Below are 24,512 nucleotides of genomic sequence, written 5' to 3' on the forward strand. Positions count from 1 at the left end.
AAACACTTCAGCAGATAGAATGCATGGCTCTTATGAATGCAAAATTGATTAGGAGCTGTACTAAATAGTATGGGGGCTGAAAACAAGTCTATCATGTACCGGACAAAATCATTGTGCTAGGTCCAAGCTTTCATTAATATATATACATCAGCAGGAATGTAACAGTAACTTATAGCATTTTTCTTCCTGTCACCATCAAGTAGCCTTTAATGCCATCCCCCGAATCCCATTTAGATAAAATTTGCATTCCACCTCAAATTGATTAGCTAAATCTGAAAGCACATTTTATTTCTAAAGACTTCTTGTTTTATAGCTTGGAATATAAAGAGTGGAACAGCAGTACAATCCATAACAAAAAGGCATGAGTTTTACATTACTATCAAACATCTTCAATAGTTAGCAATCATAGCAAAAAATACACAAGAACTTAAATACAATATTATCTATTTTAATACTAGTGCAACTGTGTCAATAGCTTTTGAATCCCTGCACCGTGGTAGAATGTTTCATGAACCATGTTGAGAACTTGATGGCGAGGGTAGAAATTTTCCACCAAGAGGTTAAGAAACAGATATTCATAGTATGTGCTTAGAATTTTATGACAATTCAGACACTTGGGCACAATTCTTAAACAAGGTGAGAACACCAATGGGTCAGCCAGCAAGTGCCAAAAGTTATGAAACAGTCTTTACAAAATGCTTCTTAAAAATTTGGGGACCTTTCCAAAAGGTACAAAAAGTCTCCATCAGAAGTCTGGGAAAACACTTCCCCTACTTAAGGTGCTTGGCTACCAAAAGGTCCATGGAGGCTGCATCATTTCATACATTGGCATGCTGGTAACATTCACAGGGATAGAGATCACAGCCCATGGGAGACCATGCTGCTCAAGAGAGCGACGGATCATATATCTAAAAAAGCAAAACAGATTATTTTTGTATGTGGCATTACATCAAACCAAGACCCTTCATAAAATGGATTTACCATATAAACAGATTTTTGGGCAAAAAAAATGGCCCAAAAATTAGGATCTCTTTGTTTATATTTGAACTACCATTCAACCACTGGCACAGCTGTCCTCCACTCAAACCCCAGAGCCCGCTATCCAGCATACATGTCCTCCACCCAGCTTACCAGTTTCTGCTCAAGAAAGCTGCTGCCGCGGTGCCAAATAAGGCTGTGACCACTGATAGTGGATGCTGATCCTATGCTGGGCCTTGGGCATCTGCGCATGCTCAAGGCCTGCCAACTCCCACCCCCTCCAAGAACATCAGAGAAGGTGGGAGCTGGTAGACCTTGAGCACGTGCAGATGCTCAAGGCCCCACACAAGATAAGCAGTCACAGCCTTATTTAGCATCATGGCGGCAGCTTTTTTGAGCTGCAACGAGCAAGTGCTCTGTGTCTCCGTGGCTGATAGATTCTCTGGCAACATTGTTCTGTTCCTTCCCCCCTCTCCCAACCGTCTCTCACTGGAAAACCTTTAGCTTAGGAGACTCCACACTCATCACTGTCCTGTTTCAAGAAAAAAGCAATATTCTTTTAAGGTACTGAAAAGTCCATCCCTTCACTTTTACTGTAAAAACCGCTAAAAATAAGTTCATCATCTTTATCATGGTGTAAACTAAACAAAATGTAATTGGTTAAAAAAAAAAAGATCAGTAAGTCCTTGATAATCACAAATGGCTTAAGATACTGAATTTACATTAGAGCCATAAAAGGAGATTTTAACATGCCAAAAATTTATTATTCTATAATTTTCCAGCACAGAGTTCAAAGGCACATATCCATAGTGGTGACTGCTAAAAGGAAAAGTGCCGAATGTGTGAATTTGTCTCCCTGACACAATCTGAATAATCAAGGGTGGAGTCTGCACATTCTGACCAAGTGTAGGGGTAGCCAGCAACATTCAGCCACTGTCCTTAGAGCTTAGTGGTTTATTTAAGCCAGCAAAAAAGCTGGTTTATTTTACTTAAACCACTTACCAAGATGGGTGACTTGATCATGCATCCCAAGGTGTATTATACTCATATATACCATATCATTAATACTCATCCATTCCTTCTCATCCCTCAGAAAATCTGTTCTTCTCCTCATGCTTTCTTGAATTCAGAAACACTATGGTTATGGCTCTTCTCTACCACCTCCACTGGCTTTCATGCAGCCATCACCCTTTTGGTGAAGATTATTCATGTACCTAATCACTTTCACCTTCATTCCTTGACCTCTTGTTCCAAAGTTTCCTTGCCTCTTCAGTGGAGTGTGGTGGGAGGGATTGTTATCTAAACAGATATTGTTTAAACCGCTGTTATAAATGTTTTGTGGTTTTGTGTTAATAAAAATATTTAAAGTTAAAACTTACAGCAAGGATGTCTAGTCTTTATACTTTCTCACTAGGATCACACACTGTCTAATCTGTTTATATTTGAGTCAACCTTTTTTTTCTCCTTTGGGGGGGGGGGGGGGAAGAGGGAAACCTAAGAACAACCATACTGGGACAGACCAAAGGGTCATCAAGCCTAGTATCCTTTTTCCAACAGTGGCCAAACCAGGTCCCAAGTTCCTAGCTAGATCCCAAGTAGTAAAACACATGTTATGCTGCTTATCCATCTCAATAACGGCCTATGACTTCTCTTTTAGAAAATTATCCAAATCTTTTGTAAACCCTGCTAAGCTAAACTGCTTTCCCAAAGAGAAGAGCAGAGAAGGAGAAATTAGGTTCTTACCTGCTAATTTACTTTCTTTTAGCTTCTCCAGACCAGTAGAGGTTAACTTTACGAATGGGTATATATCTAATCATGACCAGCAGGTGGAGACTGAAAACAAAACTTTGGGACAGTATATCCTAGCCCCTCCTCTCTATTTCCCTCAGTCTGCCGAATAGCCAAGCAGAACCAAGAACTGGAAAAAAACAGAGAGAAAAAACAATACTCCGAAAGGAGTAACAAATAACATACCCAAAATGCTGTTGGAAAATGCAGAGGAGAAATTCCCGAAGGAAGAATGTCCCCACAGCTCGCCAGCTAAGCCAGCCGAGCCACAGCCGCTGTTCTTTAATTCTCCCCGGCCCTAGAAAAATACTAGAACCCGCAGCAAAAAACAAAAACTGCCCGCGCAACAGCCCCAACAACAACAACAACAGACAGGGTGGGGACCTCTACTGGTCTGGAGAAGCTAAAAGAAAGTAAATTAGCAGGTAAGAACCTAATTTCTCCTTCTTTAGCACTCTCCAGACCAGTAGAGGTTAACTTTACGAATGGGACGTACCAAAGCAGTCCCTCTCACGGGCGGGACCCCCGAAGGGCCGATACCAGTACACGCTCACCGAACACCGCGTCCCGACGCGCCTGCACATCAACCCGATAATGACGAACAAAGGAATGTAAGGAGGACCAAACCGCAGCCTTACAAATATCCACTGGAGGCACGAGCGACGACTCAGCCCAAGAAGCCGCCTGACCCCGAGTGGAATGAGCCTTGAGAAACTCCGGAACAGGCTGCTGTTTCAGAAGATAAGCGGAAGCAATCGTCTCCTTGATCCAGCGCGCAATAATAGCCTTAGAAGCGCCAGCTCCCCGACGAGGACCCGCCAGGAGGACAAAGAGATGATCGGACTTCCGGAATTCCTGGGTCCGCTGCACATAAGAGCGAAGGACCCGACCGACATCCAACTTGCGCAGCTGCCGTTGCTCAGAAGAGCCCTCCCGACCACCCAAGACCGGGAGAACCACCGATTGATTGACATGAAAAGGAGAAACAACCTTCGGCAGAAAGGAAGGAACAGGCCGCAAGACGACCCGCTCCCTAGAAAACTCCAAGAAGGGAGCCCTACAAGAAGGGAGCCCTACAAGAGAAAGCCTGCAGCTCAGAAACACGCCTAGCAGAAGTAATGGCCACCAAAAAGACCGCCTTCAAAGTAAGGTCCTTCAAAGAACAGACGTCCAAGGGCTCGAAAGGCGGACGCACCAAAACAGAGAGAACCAGATTAAGATCCCAAGAGGGAACCGAGGGCCGTAGGGGAGGCCTAAGCAACTTGGCCGCCCGCAAAAAACGAATCACATCAGGAAGAGCCGATAAAACGCTGACCTGACACCAACCCTCGAAAGGCCGACCGGGCCGCAAGATGAACCCGGAGAGAAGACCAAGCCAGGCCTCTATCCAGGCCATCCTGCAAGAACTCTAGAATGTGAGGCAGAGAAGCGCGAAAAGAGGTCACTCCCCGCGCCCGACACCATTCCTCAAAGAGACGCCAAACCCGCACATAAGCCCGAGAGGTAGAAAGCCTCCGGGACCCCAACAGAGTAGAGATCACCTTGTCTGAATATCCCTTCTTGCTAAGGCGACCCCTTTCAAGAGCCACGCCGTAAGACAGAAGGGAGACGGGTCGAACATGGGAATGGGACCCTGCATCAGAAGGTCGTCCGAGAGAGGCAGAGGAAGAGGATCCGCTACCAGGTGCCTCACCAGATCCGCATACCACGGACGGCGAGGCCAATCCGGCGCCACCAGCACCACCAAACCCGGATGGTGAACAATGCGAAGAAGCACTCTGCCCACCAGCGGCCAAGGAGGGAACACATACAACAGCCCCTCCGTTGGCCACTGCTGGACCAGAGCATCCAGACCCTCGGCCAGACCGTCCCTGCGACGACTGAAGAAGCGGGGCACTTTGGCGTTGCCACCTGTGGCCATCAGGTCCATCAGGGGCTGCCCCCAAGCCTGCACTATCAACTGAAACGCCTCGGCGCCGAGACACCACTCTCCTGGATCTAGGAAGTGACGACTGAGGAAGTCTGCCTGAACATTTTCTACTCCGGCTATATGAGAGGCCGAGAGGTCCAGCAGATGGGACTCCGCCCAAACCATGAGCAGAGCCGCCTCCTGCGCCACCTGAGTGCTCTTGGTGCCCCCCTGACGATTGACATAAGCCACCGCCGTGGCATAGTCCGACAGCACTCTGACCGACTTGCCCAGCAACAGGGAGTGGAAAGCCAACAGCGCCAGACGGACCGCTCTGGTCTCCAACACGTTGATCGACCAGGTGGCCTCCTCCGCGGACCAGGTGCCCTGAGCTGAGTGACCCAAACACTGAGCCCCCCAACCCAGGAGACTCGCATCCGTCAGGAGCACCGTCCACTGCGGGAGATCCAGACCCACCCCCTGAACCAGGTGAGGGGTCTGGAGCCACCAACGCAGACTGCAGCGCGCCAAGCCTCGCAGGGGAACCGGAACATCCATCCCGTGCCTCTGGGGAGACCACCTCCGGAGCAGAGCATACTGGAGAGGACGCATGTGGGCCCGCGCCCACCTCACCACGTCCAGGGACGCCGCCATCGACCCCAAGACCTGGAGGAAATCTCGCACCCAAGGACACCGGGACGCCAAAAGCAGGCGAATCTGAGATTGCAATTTGCTCACCCGGCCCTCTGGGAGGAAGACCTTCCCCAAGGAGGTGTCGAACAGCACCCCTAGGTACTCCAGACGCTGAGCCGGGACCAACCGACTCTTGGAAAGGTTGACCACCCAGCCCAGCGACCGGAGAAACTCCACCACCCGAGCAGTAACCCGGGAGCTTTCCTGCAACGACTTTGCCCGAATTAACCAGTCGTCCAGGTAGGGGTGTACCAGGATGCCCTCCGACCGCAAGGCTGCCGCGACGCCCACCATCACCTTGGTGAACGTCCGAGGAGCCGTGGCCAGCCCAAAGGGAAGCGCACAGAATTGATAGTGCCGACCCAAGATCGCAAAGCGCAGGAAACGCTGATGAGAGGCCCGAATGGGAACATGCAAGTAGGCCTCCGTCAGATCGAGAGAAGTGAGAAACTCCCCCGGCTGAACCGCCAGAATGACCGACCGCAGAGTTTCCATACGGAAAGAGGGAATCTTGAGAGCCCTGTTGACCCCTTTCAAATCGAGGATGGGCCGAAAAGTCCCCTCCTTCTTGAGCACCACAAAGTAAATGGAGTACCTGCCCGTGCCCCACTCTGGAGAGGGCACCGGAACAACTGCCCTGAGATCTAGCAAGCGCTGAAGGGTCTGGCGAAAAGCCTGCGTCTTCCCCGGAGTCTGACATGGAGAAGCAAGGAAAAAAATCCGGCAGAGAGCGGGCGAACTCCAGGGCATAACCGTCCCGCACCACCTCCAGGACCCACTGATCGGACGTGATCTCGGCCCATTTGGGGAAAAATTCGCGCAGCCGAGCCCCCACCGGAACCAAAGGGGGCACCGGCAAGGCGTCATTGTGCAGGACGGGAAGCGGGGGAACCGGCGGAGGGATTCCCTGCCCCCCGACGGGCCCCCCGAAAGGGCTGCATGCGCTGGAAGAACCGACCCCGGGAAAATCCCGGAGACTGGAAAGAAGCAGCCCCACGCCCAGGGCGATACTTGCGAAAATCCCGCAAACGCCCCCGGGCCGCACCCCCCCGAGACGCCGGGCGGGCACGGTCCTCCGGCAGACGGGGAACTTTCGAGTCCGACAGAGTCTGAATCAACTTATCCAAGTCCTCTCCAAACAAAAACGACCCCCGAAAGGGAAATTTAGTAAGCTTAGCTTTGGACGCAGCATCCGCCGCCCAAGCGCGCAGCCACAACACACGCCTTGCGGCCACGCCAAAAGCCATAGACTTAGCCGAGATCCGCACCAAGTCCTATAGAGCATCTGAGAGGAATGAGGCCGCCATCTCAATCTTCGCTACCTACTGATCCACCAGAGACCAGTCGTCAGACTCTCGATCCAAGACCCGCTCCGCCCACCGAAACACGGCGCGAGCGACCAGTCCCCCACAAATAGCCGCCTGGACCCCAAAGGCAGAGACCTGAAAATTTTGCTTAAGGATGCTCTCCAATTTGCGCTCCTCAGAGTCCCGCAAGGCAGAACCGCCCTCAACAGGCACGGTATGCCGCTTGGAAATTGCCGAGACCACCGCATCCACGACTGGCGAAGCTAACGTAGCCCGATCCCCTTCAGGAATGGGATACAGGCGAGCCATGCTGCGCGCCAGCCGAAACGGCGTCTCCGGCGTTTTCCACTGCTCCAGAATAATATCCCGAATATCCTGATGCATAGGAAAAGAGCGGGAAACGGAACGGATCCCCCGTAACAGGGGGTCCCCCACACGCGGAGTCTCCGGCGGCGCGTCCTCAAAACGCAAAACCGAAGAAACCTGCTGAATAAGGTCAGGCAGCTCATCTTTCTGAAAAAGGCGCACCACGGACGCCTCGTGACTGGAGAACGGGAAATCCGACAACCCGCCGCCAGCTTCCGTCCCCTCCAGAGAGTCCTGGAACTCCTCAGAAGGGTCCAGGTCCTCCTCCAGACCGACCCGTTCCTCCGACCACAAATTCTCGTCCCACGACACCCGCGGACGCTTGGACAAGGGAGGCGGCGGAGGGGACGTCACGCCAGACGAGAGAGGCAAAGCCGCAGGGAGCGCGGAGGAAAACCCACCCCCCGAAACCCCCTGGGCGCAACCGGGACCCCCAGCCGCCTGAAAATAGGCTCTGCATAAAGAAAAGAAAAATTCAGGAGAAAAAACCCCCCGAGGGTCCCAAGGGACTCCCTGCCACAGCAGGGGACCCAGCAGAACCTTGCCCCTGCATAGACAAAACAGGGGGAAGGTCACCTGAGGTGGAAGACAAAATGGAGGGGCCAGACAGAGAAGATGGCGGTTTTCCCGCCAAAAAAGCTCCCTCCATAGCCTGAAGCGGCTGAGAAACCTGAATAGTCTCAGCCGCTAAAGCAGGCAAGCCGGCATCAGCTGTCAAAAAATCAGCTGAGAGGGAATCCTCTAAAACCCGACCGTCGGCGGTTTGGGGAATCCCTCCGTGGGCGGACGGAGAAGACCGGGCTTCCCCACCGTTCCCTGCCGACTCGCGAGGCACCATCGGCGGGGAGCTCTGGGCGCCTGCAGCCGCTGCCGACGGAGCTCCACCACCTCACCGACCCAAACCGCCGAGTTCAGGCCGGCCGCGAGTGCCTCGCGGCTGGACTCAAATGTGTCCTACTCCCCCGGAGAAGGGCACAATTGCTCCATACGCGACCTAGCTATAAAAAAGTGCCGGTTACATGAAAAAATACAGTAAAATACAGTTTTCTTAAAGGGAAATAACCCTTCAGACCAGCACTACCTCAGGATTTTTTTTTTTTTTTACAGAACAGACTCCACAGGCTCTCGAAGCAATATGCCTTGCTTGACTTAGGGGGCAAGGCTTACTGCTGAGGCTCCTCTAAAAAAATGTGGGGAGGTGGAGGAAGTGGGGGGAGGGACCCCGCTCGTGACCCGCCGGGTTTGACACCCCCGAGGTCGGACGAACCCCCAAACAGGGCCCGACCAAGCTCCGTCCGGCCAAAAACAGGGACAATAAACCCCTAAACAAATTCCAACAGCCCTACCAAGGGAGATGGGCACAGATCACTCACACCTGCTGGAGACTGAAAGAAGACTGAGGGAAATAGAGAGGAGGGGCTAGGATATACTGTCCCAAAGTTTTGTTTTCAGTCTCCACCTGCTGGTCATGATTAGATATATACCCATTCATAAAGTTAACCTCTACTGGTCTGGAGAGTGCTAAAGAATTGGAAATGCTTGTCCAGATTATGGAAACTCAAGAAATTCTTGTGAGCTGGGAAGATGAGAATATTTATTTATTCAATTTTCTATACCTTTCTCCAAGGAGAACTCAAAACGGTTTACATGAATTTATTCCCAGCAGGCTCACAATCTTATCTAATGTACTTGGGCAATGGGGGGGATTACGGTAAGTGACTTGCCCAGGGTCACAAGGAGCAGCTGAGGCTGTAGCTTTAACCACTGCGCCACACTCTCCCTGCAGGTATGCCTCCATTAGATCCAAAGAGGCAAGGTATTTCCTCAGCACAATCAAGGCAATGACCAACCGCACCGTTTCCATGCGGAAATGGGGAATCTTGAGGGCTGGGTTGACTGACTTTAGATCCAGAATTGGTCTCCAGTCTTCTGAGTCTCTTTTGGGCATGATGAAGTATATAGAGTACCTGTCCAAGTCCCATTCTCCTTGCAGTATGGGTTTCTGTCTCAGACAAGTCTGAGTCCAACAGATGGCTTGCTTCTTTGGACTGCTGTCCAGACCCCGATGTAGGACTGAACCTCAGACCCCCCCCCCCCCCACTGGAGCCATGTGAAATTGTGCAGGGAGAAACAAAGTTGGCCCCAATCCTGAATAAACCGCCAAGGGACCCACTCAGTCTGCGCTCAAGCCCACTGTGGACGAAGCTGGGGTGAGATTACTTCAAAAGCATGGACCCTGATCTCAAGAGAACTACTGCTGCAGAATAGCCACACAGGAATCATGCGAGACATGTGCCTGTGGGCTACAGACCTCAGCCCTGACAATCTGTATCGTCTTGCAGTCAGAGATGCTCCGGGGTAACTGGGATTCTCTGCCGCACCAAAAGCCTCTGTCCAGATAATAAAAGATTAAACTTGAGCAGGACAGACAGACTACCTACTCCTCACTTGTAGAGAGTAAGAATGAGTGGGTGGAGCATGAAAAACAAACAGTGGGCTCTCTACAATCCTTACAACTAATGGGTGTTTCACCCGATGGGCTTTCAGCTGCCACCTTAAAGGCCAAGTAAGAGCTAGAATGCAAAACTACAACTCTAATTCCTCCCATAACTGCACATCCTGAAAACAGTTTTCCTACATAGCCTCCTTATAGAATTATTGTCCATAAGACTAATTCAAAATCAGTGTGTGAAATAGGAAATGAATTCTAGTTTCCTTAGCATACTTAAAACTGATTACAAGGAATCCACTTAACCGAAAAAAATAATCTCTAATTTATATACAGTAGAGTGGGGTGCCTAAACTAAGAGCCAAAGTGTTGAGATTGGGGCATGAGTTTCCACCACAAAACTAGTGAAGACCAATCAAAAACTTTCAAGCGGTCCTAAAAAGGGTAATTGACGTTCATCTTTTTTCGACAGCATTATAAGATAGTGTCTATACATTTGAAGTTTCACCTATCCACTGTTGGTCCACAAATGAAATAAATTTAAAGACTACAGTGATTCTGCCCAGAAGTGCTTTTCCTGCCAAGAGAAAACCAGGTCATTCACAAAGTCAGGGAAACCAAAATTAATATCTAAAAAACCCACAAGTTTCTCTCGCAATGGTTTTTGCGATGATTACTGCATCAGACATTAAGACAAAAAGGATTTGGAAAATTCTCTGGTTACAAAATAAATTGGAGTAAATCAGAGGTTCTCCCATTAAATGTACATTGTACAAAAGGATCATTTGATAAGTTTCCCTGATGATTTTGCCTGTGGTTTGTTACCAGTATTTTTTCAAGGTTCCTTTTACAAAAAGTTAAATAGTATTCTGACAAAATTTATTTGGCTGGGGAAAACTGCGAGAGTTGCTCTAGTATCTTTACAAAGATCAATTGCGGCGGGTGGGTACATTTTCCAAATTTGTATAGGTACCATCAAACCTATATAATGTGTCAAGGTATGTATTGGATCCTCCCTGAGCTCATGGAAAAATCTTCCTGATTGGTTTTGGCTGGAATGGCAACTCATGTCTCCACTGCGATTAGGTCATGTTCTAAGTATCAAGTTACCTAGATTGTATAAGGACAATAGAATTTTACTAGACACATTGCAAACTTTAAAATTTATCAATAATGTGACACCTATTCCAATCCATAAATCCACGTGTCAGACCCTCTGGCTGAACTCCAAGATTCAAATTGGTGGATTTAAGGTCATCTGGAAACACTGGATGAAGGCAGGTATATGTACTTTGGATGATGTTATATCAGATGGTAAGCTGCTTGATTTTTCACGGTTGCAACACAAATATGGCCTTAATAAATCACAAAATTATAGATGGTTGCAGTTGAAGCAGGCCATTCAGAAGAGGTTCCCTGAATGGAACAATTTTAATAATCAGTACAGCTTGCCAATCTTGTGTTTTCAGGTGGACTTCCTGGGACACCAGGCCGCCAGTGGTATAAATATCTGGATTTTTGAATAAGAAACTAAAGACTGGTCTTCGTGACATTTGGAGCACTGAGATAAAGCAACAGATTACTGAATTTCAATGGCCATGAATTTGGTCTTGGAGGATGAAATGTACGGAGTCTGCATCTGAGACAATCTTGGTTTTTCTTATTACACAGAGCTTTTTGGACCCCTGTTCGCTTACATAAATTAGGATAGTTCCAAGTCTAATAGATGCTGGCACTGTCATCTCGAAGCTGGGACGTTGGTTCATTTATTATACTATTGTCCCTTGATACTGCAGTTCTGGAAGTCTATTTGGGACCAAGTAAATAAGTTATTAGAGAATTCAGTGGCTTTAACGTATGATACTATTTTATTTGGTACTCTTATGAGAGCTAAGAATCAATAATCTGTGAACAATAACAAGCTACTTTTTGTAATGACATGCAGCTTATTTTACGAAATTGGAAAAACTATGATAGGTTGAACTATACATTCTGGTGGGAATCTTTATGTTACACCTTTAGAATAGAACGTTGCATGGCCATACAGCAGGGACACTATAGGAATTTTCTGGATGTTTGGGAGCCATTGGCTAAATTATGTAAGGAGTAATAAATGAATTTCATTTCATGGACATGTTAACATACACATCCAGGGAGGGTGGGGGTAGGAAATGGAATTTGATTTAGGGATTTCATGAATAGTTTCATAAAGGTTTTATTTTAATTACATATAAGGTGAGAGGGTGGGGATAATATAATTGTACGTTGAAGTCTGTAAGCTCCATTGTGCTTGTTTTGAATTATCCATATTTGTGAATCATTTGTTGCACAATTGTAGTGGAAAAACTTAAAGAAAAAAAAAAAAGACAAAAAGGAAACGGAATTATGCTCATGGGAGAATAGGTAGAAACCACTGTTCTCTTTTAAAGATAATACATTGCCACTTGCCTCAGATTTGCCAAAGCTCATCCGGATAGTCCACAAGACTTCTGTAATATTCTTCTCTGGACAGGCAAGTTGAATACTCAACTTTGTGATCAGGACTAATCTAAGAATATCCAATTTGGGTGAATATTTTCATAATGACAGTTAATTAATCCCAATAAATATTGCCCTAGTTGAACCTTCAGCTATACACCACTCACCATGGTGGCTCAAGGCCTAATACCTAATCTACTCCCATAGTTCAGCATCTCTCCTCTCCCTCACCTCTATTTCCAGCATCTCCTCGTGATTTTCCCATTCTTCCCTATCCAGCATCTCTCCCATATCATCCCTTTCCCTTACAGGCCCCGCTACTTCCTCTTTTCTGCTGCTATTATAGCCACCCTATTGCTCATGAAAGTGACTTGCTTTGCATGGGATCTTCGAGCGCAGGTATATGGACTCAAGGTTTGCTGGATCTGTTCCCCTCCCGCAGGAAATCTGTGGCAGAGGGAGAGAGAATCTGAAGACTTTAGATAGTGTGCATGGCATGGGGTTTCTTAGCTCTGATACATCTCAAGTCCTTCAAGGGCAGGCCAGGCAGAGGTAGAGTGGTGGTAGCAACAGGGAAGATGGTAGAAAGCAGGCCACATCTTCTGCACCATTATTCTCCCAAATTCTGATGAGGCAGACCATCTAGTGCACAGGTGTCAAACTCAAGGCCCATGGGCCAAATCCGGCCCACTTGGCCATTTTTTTTGTGGCCCATGGTCCAATGCCTCCAGTGTTATCCTGTGGCCGGCTCCCTCCTCCTCACAGCTGCAGTGTGCATGAAGCCACGTGCAGCAGCTACTTGCGCGTCCCGCACCTCATCCAGGAGCACTCCCTCTGACATTGCAACGTCAGAGAAAAGGCTTCCGGTTCAGGCGCAGAACGCGCGAGGAGCCGCTACACGCGGCTTCGTGCACACTGTGACTGTAAGAAAGAGGGAGCCGGCCACAAGATAACACTGGGGGCATCGTATCGCGGGCCGCATAAAACAGCCAGAAGGTAAGACACCCGCCGGAGGGAGGCATAGGATGGAGGGAGGGAGACAACAAAGGTAGGGGGAATGATTTTATTTTCAATTTAGTGTTTGAATTGTGTCAATTTTGTGAATTTTAATCTGCTATCTTTTGCACTGCTCAGGAAGAAATACCATAAGGCGCACCCTAGATTTAGAGGAGGAAAACAAGAAAAAAAAACATTCTGGGGCACAGGGCAGGCAGGCCTAGTAGCCTAGTGACAGGCAGGCTGGCCTAGTGACAGGCAGGCAGGCAGACAGACAGACAGACAGGCCCTATACCCCTAACATACCCTAAATCATCCCCCAATACCCCCTACATACCCCCCAGTACCTTAAATCATCCCCTATACCCCCTATGTACCCCCACCCCCATACCTTTTAAAATACCTCTCCCTCGACGGCTATCCTGGTATTTTAAACATCCACCCACCCTTGGTACCTTTAAAAATCCCTCCCTAGACGGCTGTCCTGGTATTTTAAACATCCCCCCATCCCCCAAAACCTTTTAAAATCCCTTCTCCTCTGGCTAGCTGTTTTCAATTATTTCCCAGCCAGCGGCGCGGAGGTCAGAAGAGTGTGGAGGTCAGGAGCAAAGCTTTCCACGCTCCTGCTTTGGCCCGCGCTGCTTTCTGAATGGCTGCAATCAGTTCTCGAGAGTCCCATGAGAACTGATCACAGCCATTCAGAAAGCAGCGCGGCCAAAGCAGAAGCACAGAGAGCTTTGCTCCTGACCTCTGCGCCGCTGGCTGGGAAATAGGAGGAGACAGCTAGCGAGGGAGAGATCACGCTGGACCACCAGGTTATTTGCAACAAGTTGCCGCAGACGGTGGGGTATTTAACAAAGGAGCAGTGGGCATGTGGCGGCGCAGCAGGCAGGGTGTTTTAAAAAGGTGCGGCGGCGGGAGGGGTGTTTTTAAACGGTACCGGGGGGCTACATTTGTTTCTTTATCTCTGGGAGTTGTACTGCATGCAGAGTCTTGAATGTTAGGGTTTCTTTTTTATACATTAGTACTTTTAGTTTGTGGTCCCATATTTACATAGGGGTTATCTGTGTTCTGGTAGGAATGAATTTGAGAAGCATACAGTGTTCTTTGTGTAGTTTTTTGTGGTTAATCATTATGTGTTAATAAGATTATGTTGTGTGTGTGTATATATGAAAAATGAAAGGAAAAAACTGTGTAATAATTAGTACTATTATGGAGGCGGGGCAGAGGTTGGGTGGGGTCTATCCCCTGACTTAGCCTGTGTTTTGGATTTTGGCCCCTTACTGTGATTGAGTTTGACACCCCTGATCTAGTGGTAGGGCCAACCTTGTTTGTGATCACAATAGCATTTCCAAAGCTCCGACTTACAAAGTAGGGACTTCAACCCAATTCTGAAGCATGGTGGTGGAGGTAGCATGGTGTGGGGCTGTTTTGCTGCATCAAGATCTGGATGGGTTGCTCATTGATGGAACCATGAATTCTATTTCACACCAGTTAAAGCAGAGTCCAACACAGGTCACACAGCGAGTAAATATACACACAACATTGTGAAGTGGATTTCATAATTTTGGACTGGCTACGTGAAAGGCTTAACTTTCCCCACTGAATAATATGGCAAGATGCTTAAAGCAAGCTGTTTAGCAAAAAAAGTCAGAGCTGCAACAGTTAATAGTTACAGAAAATGTTTAGCTGAAGTTGCTGCTCAAGAAGTACTGAATGATGTATTTAAATAGTTATGATTGAATATTTTTGTTAATTAAAATAAATTCTGGAAAAACATATGTATTCAACAGATTATCTTTTTCTCAGGATATAAACATATTTTGATTATAAACTGTGTCCAAGTACCGAGACATCCTATGGATTCAAACCTTCTGTAACACTAAACTAAACCTTAAATTTATGTATATCATATGGAAATAGGAAATTTGACAAAAGGGGGGGTTTATTTTATATTATAAAAAGATTTGTTTGTAAATACAAGTGTCATATGATAATTGATTATAATATGTTTAATTCACTTGTTGTAAGAATTCAAAAATGAATAAATAAAAACCTTAAATTTATAGACCATGCCATCTTATGAAAATAAAGCTCAAGTCGGTTTACAGCATTTAGGGTTCCTTTTATGAAGGCGAACTAGCCATTTTAGGGCATGCTAAACGCTAACACTTCCGTAGACTATAAAAGTAGTAAAAGGATCCCTTAATGTGAAAGGGAAAATAGTAAAAAAACAAAATTTACAATTTGGTGAATAACCAGGTTTTTAGATGATTTGAAGATTTGAAGAGAATCCAAATTTGAAGAAGAGAGACTTCCCCAATTTTCAAGTAGGAACTATGCCTTTCAAAGAAGGAAATGATAATTTAAGTTTTTGCATAGTTCTGGCCTGTTCGTATTTTTTTGGAGATCTAAGACAGAGAGGAATTAGTAAAAGGCAAATGCCAAATAGGATCTTGAAAGTTAGACATGCACATTTAAAATGTATTCTGGCAGATATTGGAAGCCATACTGGGTGGAAAGAAAGTTTGTTTCACACTCATGAGATCTCAGTTAGATGGGCATCGACTTGAGTATGTTAAAGTTAAGTCATGAAGAAATAGCCTGTAAACAAATTGCAGGTAAATGAAATCTCAACTTCATACCCATCTCTTCCCAGTAGAAAGAGGGCTGGAATTGCCACTGTTTTTCTGGTGTTGTCCTGGATCATTTCCACATAGAAATTGTCATTATCATATGCGCTGTCAGCAATTATCACTGCTCGACCCCCATGTTCTTGGATGATTTGCGTTTTAGACAGAAAAGAGCATCCCCTAGGGCCAGCAAGAGGGAGAAGCAGCAAGAGTTTTGTTTCAATACTTTACAGTTCATTTAATTTGAAGACTTCATGATTATTTTAATAGCCAACAAAGCTATCAGATACATTATCAGTCTATATTAGTCCTGCAGGAATTTATCAAATAATTTTTTTAAGTAACAGTAAAACCCCTAAATATTTACAAATCTCTTAGTGTGGCAGATAAGCAGATCCACTCTACCATTGCCTGGCATGAAAACAGCCTGCTTGATGTTCTTTTATTACATAGGTTTGTAGCTAAAGACAGTATCAAGCTTATTCATAGAACTAAATCCGACCATACATTAGGCAGAGCAGTTTAAACAAAACCATGGTTTGTACCGGCAACATGTATAAGAGTGTATAAGAAAAAGGTTATTCTATTAGTCACATGTCTCCTAAAAAAATAATTCTGCTGCAGTGTTTTGTAATACTTGGAGTCTAGATCTTTGCTTCATTGTTAAAACTAAATAAATATGAAGTATTTATTGGGTTAAAAGAGACTGCATCAATATTCTCTGTTGTTCTATAGCAGAGCTTCCCAAACTGAGTTGGAACGAAGTGAACTTTTCAAAGGCACATCATTATTCTGCATTTATTTGTCCACGATCATGGTGTCACAGCTAGAAACAGATTAGAAAGCCCTGCTCTTTAACAAGATAGAAATCTAATCCATACCGCACATACATGTGATATTGGAGAATTAAATGTCAGAACTGAATCTAACACCACTAAGACCTTCAAAACAAACAAGTACACCAAGGGATAACCACACTATCCAAACCTGGATACTTTAGAGCAGTGTTTCTCAACACGCAGTACCACGCAAACTGCTTGTTGGGGGTACACGGTAGTGCTGCCTGATTCAATTGAATGGATTTGTATCCCCCCCCCCCCCTTCCAGGTCAGCGGCAGGAAGCATGTGGGAATTGCTGCTGATACTGCGATGAGATTCAATGCTGATTCAGCCCGCCTCCGCCTTCCACCTAAAGCAGCAGCGGTAAATAGGCTACTATTGGCCTGCCCGCTGGGGCCTTCCCTCTGCCGTGTCACTGATGACGCAGCAGAGGGATATCCTGGCGGGGAGGTTGCCGAGAAGCCTGTTTGCCACTGCTGCTTTAGATCAGAGGCAGGAGAATCACCATCGAATCGGAGGCGGGGGGAACAAATCAGCACTGAATCTCGTTGCAGTATCAGCAGCAATTCCTACACGCTGTCTGCTGCTGACTCAAAGTGTCTCCAAAGCAGAGGGGAGACTTCCGGGTTAGTGGCAGGCAGCACGTGAGAGTCACTGCCAATACCACAACCTGAAGAAGCAAGCCTTGGATTACAGGGAAGGAGAAGAAAGATGTCTGATGGCACAGGAGGAGGGACGAGGTAAGAGGAAGAAAATCTCGTGTCACAGGGGTAGGGGAGGAAAGATGGGGGAGTAGATGGAGACATGCATAGTGAGGGGAGAAGATGAAATTGCAAATAATGGAGAGGAAAGGAAGATGGTGCTTGGAGGGGGATAGAGAGATCTGACACAGGGCATAAGGAAGGGAGAGAGAGAGGTGTTGGACATGGGGGTAGATAAGAGGGAGAGAGTGATACATAGGAGATGGAAGGTGAGGAGGAGGGAGATGTATGCAGGAGCTGAATGAAGTGATGGAGAGATGCACAGAATTCTGCTAGGAGTAAACAAAGAGGTAGAAAGGGGCGAGAGGGAGAAATGTTGGATATGGTGGTGGAGAGGGAACAGAGGGACAGATTCAAGGGAATGCAAGGGGGAGGAATGTTGGACATAGTGATGGAGAGGGGTAATAGGAGAAATGGGCATAGGGCTGATGGGCCGTGGTGAAAAATGCTGCACATGATCCAGCGAACGAGGTCTGGGGAGAGGAAGTGTGCAGGAGGCAGAAAGAAGGAAATATTGGATGTGTAGTCAGAAGGAAGTGCAACCAGAGACTCATGAAATCACCAGACAACAAAGGTAGAAAAATTATTTTATTTTCAATTTAGTGATCAAAATGTATCAGTTTTGAGAATTTATATCTGCTGTCTATATTTTGCACTATATTTTTCTGTTTTCTATAGCTGTTACTGAGGTAATATTGCATATTTCAAAGTCATCTGCCTTGACTTCTTTGGGGAAAAAAAACCTGAATATAAATTATAATTAACATTTTCTCTTCTCTGTGTATAGTGTGCTTTGTGGGGTTTTTTAAAAAATTTTGTGGTTACCATTATGTATTAAGATTATATTGTGTGTACATAAAAAAATGGATGGATGAAATTGCATTACAATTAGTACTATTATCATGGGGGTGGGGTCAGGGGTACTCAGTTGGTATTTGTTGGTATTTGTTAGACTTAGAAACATAGAAATAGACGGCAGATAAGGGCCACGGCCCATCAAGTCTGCCCACCCCAGTGACCCTCCCTATCTATCTTTGCGGATAGATCCCACATGTCTATCCCATCTGGCCTTAAAATCTGGCACACTGCTGGCCTCAATAACCTGAAGTGGAAGACTATCAACCAACCTTTCAGTGAAGAAGAACTTCCTAGTGTCACTGTGCAGTTTCCTGCCCCTGATTTTCCACGAATGCCCCCTTGTTGCCGCGGGACCCTTGAAGAAGAAGATGTCTTCTTCCATCTCGATGCGGCCCGTGAGATACTTGAATGTCTCGATCATATCTCCCCTCTCTCGACGTTCCTCGAGTGAGTAGAGCTGCAATTTCCCTAACCGCTCCTCGTACGGGAGCTCTTTGAGTCCCGAGATCATCCTGGTGGCCATTCTCTGGACCGATTCCAGTCTCAGCACATCATAGAAACATAGAAACATAGAAAGATGACGGCAGATAAGGGCTACAGCCCATCAAGTCTGCCCACACCATCGACCCTCCCTTTTAAGTCTAATGTCCCATTTAAATAGAATTGTAAGAATGCCATTCTACTGACCCGCTCTTTCAAGTCTATACCCTAGTGATCCTATCCTTTGGCTGACCCTCGTAGGGATCCTACATAGGTATCCCGTTTGTTCTTGAAGTCTGGGACGCTGTGTGCCTCTATCACCTGCATTGGAAGCTTGTTCCAATGCTCAATCACTCTCTCCGTGAAGAAGTACTTCCTGGCATCTCCACGAAACTTCCCTCCCCTGAGTTTGAGTGGATGACCTCTTGTGGTCGAGGGTCCCTTCAGGAGAAAGATATCATCTTCCACCTCAACCCGTCCCGTGATGTACTTAAATGTCTCAATCATGTCTCCCCTCTCCCTACGCTCCTCGAGAGAGTAGAGCTGTAACTTGCTCAGTCTTTCCTCGTACGGGAGACCCTTTAGCCCCGAGACCATCCTGGTGGCCATCTGCTGAACCGATTCAACTCTGAGCACATCTTTACAGTAGTGTGGCCTCCAAAATTGCACACAGTATTCCAGATGAGGTCTCACCATGGCTCTGTACAATGGCATCATGACTTCAGGCTTCCTGCTGACGAAGCTTCTCCTGATACAACCTATCATCTGCCTTGCTTTAGATGAAGCCTTCTCCACTTGAGTGGCAGCTTTCATATCAGCACTGATGATTACTCCTAAGTCTCGTTCTGCCGTAGTTCTGGTTAAAGTTTCTCCATTCAGGGTGTAAGTTCTGCAAGGATTTCTGTTTCCGAGATGCATGACCTTACATTTCTTGGCGTTGAAGCCCAGCTGCCAGATCGAGGACCAGCTTTCTAAAGTACGCAGGTCTTGCTCCATAGCATCCTTTAGATTATAGTCGTTTACTATATTGCATAGTTTGGCATCATCAGCGAATAAGGTTACCTTGCCTTGAAGCCCTTGAGTCAGATCCCTAATGAATATGTTGAAGAGGAGAGGGCCCAGGACTGAACCCTGTGGCACTCCGCTAGTCACTTCCGACATTTTAGAGAGAGTACCATTAACCACTACCCTCTGAAGTCTGCCACTAAGCCAATCTTTGACCCATGTAGTTAGAGTCTCTCCCAACCCCATTGATTTCATCTTGTTCAACAGCCTGCGGTGTGGGACACTGTCAAACGCTTTGCTGAAGTCCAGGTACACGACGTCCAAGGACTCGCCTGAGTCCAGTTTTTTTGTTACCCAGTCAAAGAAGCTGATAAGATTGGACTGGCATGACCTACCCTTGGTGAATCCATGTTGACTGGGATCCCGGAGATTTTCTTCGTTTAGGATCGTATCCAATCTATACTTAACCAGTGTCTCCATGAGTTTACACACTATTGAGGTGAGGCTTACCGGTCTATAGTTCGCAGCCTCAGCCTTGCAACCCTTTTTATGTAGAGGAACGACGTTGGCGGTAATGTGGCCTCCAGAATTGCACACAGTACTCCAGGTGCGGTCTCACCATGGATCTATACAGTGGCATAATGACTTCAGGTTTACGGCTGACGAAACTCCTGCGTATGCAACCTATGATTTGCCTTGCTTTGGATGAATTATTAGGATTAGGATTTTTTTTTTTTAATATACCGCCTATCAAGGTTATCTAAGCGGTTTTACAATCAGGTACTCAAGCATTTTCCCTCTCTGTCCCGGTGGGCTCACAATCTAGCTAACGTACCTAGCTTGCTCCACTTGGTTTGCAGACTTCATGTCTTCCCTGACAATCACCCCTAAGTCTCTTTCTGCTTCAGTTCTTGTCAGAATCTCGCCATTTAGGGTGTAAATCTTGCATGGATTTTGGCTTCCCAGGTGCATGACTTTGCATTTTTTGGCATTGAAGCTGAGTTGCCAGGACCTAGACCAGTGCTCCAGCAGAAGTAAGTCATGCACCATGTCGTCTGCCATTGCTTTTTTGACTGTTGTGCTTTTGCTCACCACATTGCTCAGTTTGGCATCATCGGCGAATAATGTTATTCTACCTCGGAGCCCTTCTGTCAAGTCTCTTATATAGATGTTGAACAAGATTGGGCCCAGGACAAAGCCTTGTGGCACTCCACTTATCACCTCCGACATTTCGGAGGGGGTGCCATTCACCACCACCCTCTGAAGCCTACCCCCAAGCCAGTTCCCAACCCATTTGGTTAATGTGTCGCCCAAACCTAAAGAACTCATCTTGCTCAGCAACCTGCGGTGTGGCACGCTATCAAATGCTTTGCTGAAATCCAGGTAGACGATGTCCAGGGACTCACCAACATCCAGCTTCTTCGTCATCCAGTCAAAGAAGCTGATCAGATTGGATTGGCAGGATCTCCCCTTAGTGAATCCATGTTGGCGGGGATCCTGTAGATTCTCCTCGTCCATGATCCTATCCAATTGGCGTTTGATTAGGGTTTCCATTAGTTTGCTCACTATTGAAGTGAGACTCACTGGTCTGTAGTTTGCCATCTCTATCCTGGAGCCTTTCTTGTGTAGTCTTCCAGTCCATCGGGACGTTACCTGTACTAAGGGAGAGATTGAAGAGCGCGGATAGTGGTTCCGCCAAGACATCACCCAACTCCCTGAGTACCCTAGGGTGTAGGTTGTCAGGCCCCATTGCCTTGTTGACCTTGATTTTTGACAGCTCGTAGTAGACGCTTCTGGGTGTAAATTTGAAATTACTAAACGGGTCTACTGATTTAATCCTTGTCTGTGGTTGAGGGCCAATTCCCGGCGCCTCGCGGGTGAAGACTGAACAGAAGTATTCATTTAACAGTTGGGCTTTTTCCAAGTCCGTTTCTACATAGTCTCCGTCTGGTTTTCTGAGTAGTACTATCCTGCCCGAGTTCTTTTTTCTGTCACTGATATGCCTGAAGAAAGATTTATCTCCCTTCTGGATGTTCTTTGCTAGAGACTCCTCCATGCGGAATTTGGCCTCCCTAACTGCTGCTTTGACGGCTCTTGACTTGGTCAGATAATCTTCTCCGGAGTCCTGTGTCCCTGATTGTTTGTAAGAGATGAATGCTTTTTTCTTCTCTTTGATGAGGTCCGAGATCTCCGTAGAGAACCACTGTGGCTTGTTGTTTGCTTACTGATTTAACATAGCGGTTGGTTGCTTCCTGTATGGTGGTTTTCAAAGTTGACCACATTTCCTCCACGCTGTTGGTGTCTGCTTGGATTTGTAGCGCCTGGTGAACGAAGTCTCCCATGTCTTGGAAGTTTGTGTCCTTGAACTTGAGAACCTTGGTCAGTGTGGTAGATTTCGTGAAACCTTTCCTGAGATTGAACCATATCATATTGTGGTCACTGGAGGCCAAAGTTTCACCCACCGAGACCTCTGTGATACTTTCTCCATTGGTAAGTACCAGGTCCAAAATTGCCTGATCCCTTGTTGGCTCAAATACCAGTTGCCCGAGTCCTGCTCCATGCAAAGAGTTTAATAGCTTCCTGCTGCTGCCGGAAGCAGAGGAAAGCGTGACCCAATCCACATCGGGCATGTTGAAGTCACCTACCAATACTGTGTCCCCCCGCAAGGTGATATTCTCTATATCTCCGATTAATTCCATATCTAGGTCTTCTTGATGTCTTGGGGGTCTGTATACTACGCCAAGATACAGGCATTTGTCCTTCCCTCTGGCCAAATTTACCCAAAGGGACTCCCCAGTGTACTGTACATCTGTGATTCTGGTGACCTTAATGTCATCTTTAGTATATAATGATACCCCACCTCCCATTTTGCCCTCCCTGTCCCGGCGAAGCAAGTTGTAACCTGGTATGACCATGTCCCACCCGTGGGAGTCTGTGAGCCAGGTCTCAGATATCGCCACCACATCCAGGTCGGCATTCCTCATTTCTGTTTCCAAGTCTAGGATCTTGTTTCCCAGACTGTGGGCGTTGACGTACATAGCCCTCCATGTTGTGTGTTTGTTATATCTCAATGGGGACAATCCCTCTTTATCAACTAGGACACCATTAGCATTTTTCGCGTGTCTCTTACACTCCCTAGACCCAGAGTTACAGCGTGTACTTATCCCGGACTCCCCATGACTACAGTGTGCTCCTATCTCAGACTCAGTAATGTGTGTACCCTGTGGGGGTATTCCCGTTTGGGCTACTTGAGCTCCTTTAGTGCAATTTGCAGCGTGTGCACTCTCGCTGGTCCCAGAATTACAGTGTGTACTCCCTCTAGACCCAAAATTGCTATGTGTACTCCCCCTAGACCCAGAATTGTAATGTATCCCAGAAATGTAGTATTTACTTAGTTCAGACTCTAAAGAGTATTGGTAGCCCGTACCCTCCCCCAACTTACCTAGTTTAAAGCCCTGTGTAGTAGGCGGGCTAGACGGTGTCCAAGGACGTTCTTCCCCCTCTTGGTCAGGTGTAACCCGTCTGGTCCCAGCAGTCCTTGCAGTGCCTCTCCGTGGTGCAGGAACCCAAAGTTCATCTCCTTGCACCATTCCTGCAGCCAGTCGTTCACCCTCCGGACTCGATCCTCCCTGGCACTGCCCTTGCCCCTCACTGGGAGGATCTAGGAGAAGACCACCTGCGCAATTATAATCTGGTCCAATTATAAACTAAGGTAACCTTCCACACATCCCCCCCCAAAAAAAATGGGGAAAAAAAGGTTTATTCGAATATAAACCAGAGAGGTTTATATTCAATTGTCATGCCTTGCTCGCAGCCCTTCTTCCTTCTCGCCTCCCTTCCTTCCTTCCCTGCCTAGCTCTGCATCCAGCCTCCAATGCCCACTGCAGGCTTTCCTTAAATCCTGGTGGTTCAATGGTGAGACGGGACAGGAGCGATTCTTCCCATGTCCTGTCCCAGCTGTTAACCACCCCGCCTCCCTTCCACCTTCTGGACCCGCTGCAGGCCTCCCATGGGCCTGATTAAGCCAAGTTTATTAATTAGTTATATACTGCCTATCAATGGAAGTTGTCTAAGCGGTTTTACATTCAGGTACTCGAGCATTTTTCCTTTTCTGTTCCAACAGGTTCACAATCTACCTAGCATACCCGGGGCAATGGAAAGGAGCAGCACTTGGCTTGAACCCACAACCTAAGGGTGCTGGGCTACTCCTTCAGGCAGCTCCGCTGATTAACCTACAGTCAGGAGTCGTACCAGAGGACTGAAAGGCGGATTTGGTCCCTCTCCACAAAAAGCGGAAGGAAGAGGTACATAAGAATATATGAATAGCCTAACTGGGTCAAACCAATGGTCCATCAAGCCCAGTAGCCCGTTCTCACAGTGGCCAATCCAGGTCACTAGTACCTGGCCAAAACCTAAAGAGTAGCAATATTCCAAGCTACCGATACAGGGCAAGCAGTGGCTTCCCCCATGTCTTTCTCAATAACAGACTATGGACTTTCCCTCCAGGAACCAGCTATGCTATCCGCTCTTACCACATCCTCTGGCAAGGTGTTCCAGAGCTTAACTATTCTCCGAGTGAAAAAAAAAAAAAATTCCTATCGGTTTTAAAAGTATTTCCCTATAACGTCGAGTGTCCCCTAGACTTTGTAATTTTTGACAGAGTGAAATATTGATCCGCTTGTACCCATTCTACTCCACTCAGGATTTTGTAGACTTCAATCATATCTCTCCTCAGCCGTCTCTTTTCCAAACTGAAGAGCCCTAACCGTTTTAGTCATTTCTCATATGAGAAGAGATCCATCCCCTTTACCATCTTAGTCGCTCTTCTTTGACCCTTTTCTGGTGCCACTATATCTTTCTTGAGATAAGGAGACCAGAATTGAACGCAATACTCAAGATGAGGTCACACCATGGAGCGATACAGGGGCATTATAACATTATTAGTCTTGTTAGCCATCCCTTTTTTAATAA

The 24,512-nt window shown here is 46.8% G+C and overlaps 1 protein-coding gene across 4 annotated transcripts in view; it reads right to left on the reverse strand.

The window, feature by feature from the left end:
• Positions 1-258: 258 nt before the first annotated feature.
• The window catches only part of PRADC1 (protease associated domain containing 1), a 48,425-nt gene continuing 24,171 nt past the window's right edge, over positions 259-24,512 (reverse strand). For 2 of the 4 annotated variants that reach the window (XM_033953728.1, XM_033953718.1), the window contains exons 4-5: positions 15,610-15,777; positions 259-908 (exon numbers count right to left, since the gene is read on the reverse strand). In XM_033953728.1, coding sequence (XP_033809619.1) covers positions 788-908; positions 15,610-15,777 — 289 coding nt within the window. In that variant the 3' untranslated portion in view covers positions 259-787. Of the gene's footprint in view, positions 909-2,192; positions 2,278-15,609; positions 15,778-24,512 lie in introns of all 4 variants that reach the window. The other 2 variants (XR_004540260.1, XM_033953739.1) reach the window with 2 other exon arrangements.

This window comes from Geotrypetes seraphini, chromosome 1, assembly GCF_902459505.1.
Source record: "Geotrypetes seraphini chromosome 1, aGeoSer1.1, whole genome shotgun sequence".
NCBI classification, from domain to species: domain Eukaryota; kingdom Metazoa; phylum Chordata; class Amphibia; order Gymnophiona; family Dermophiidae; genus Geotrypetes; species Geotrypetes seraphini.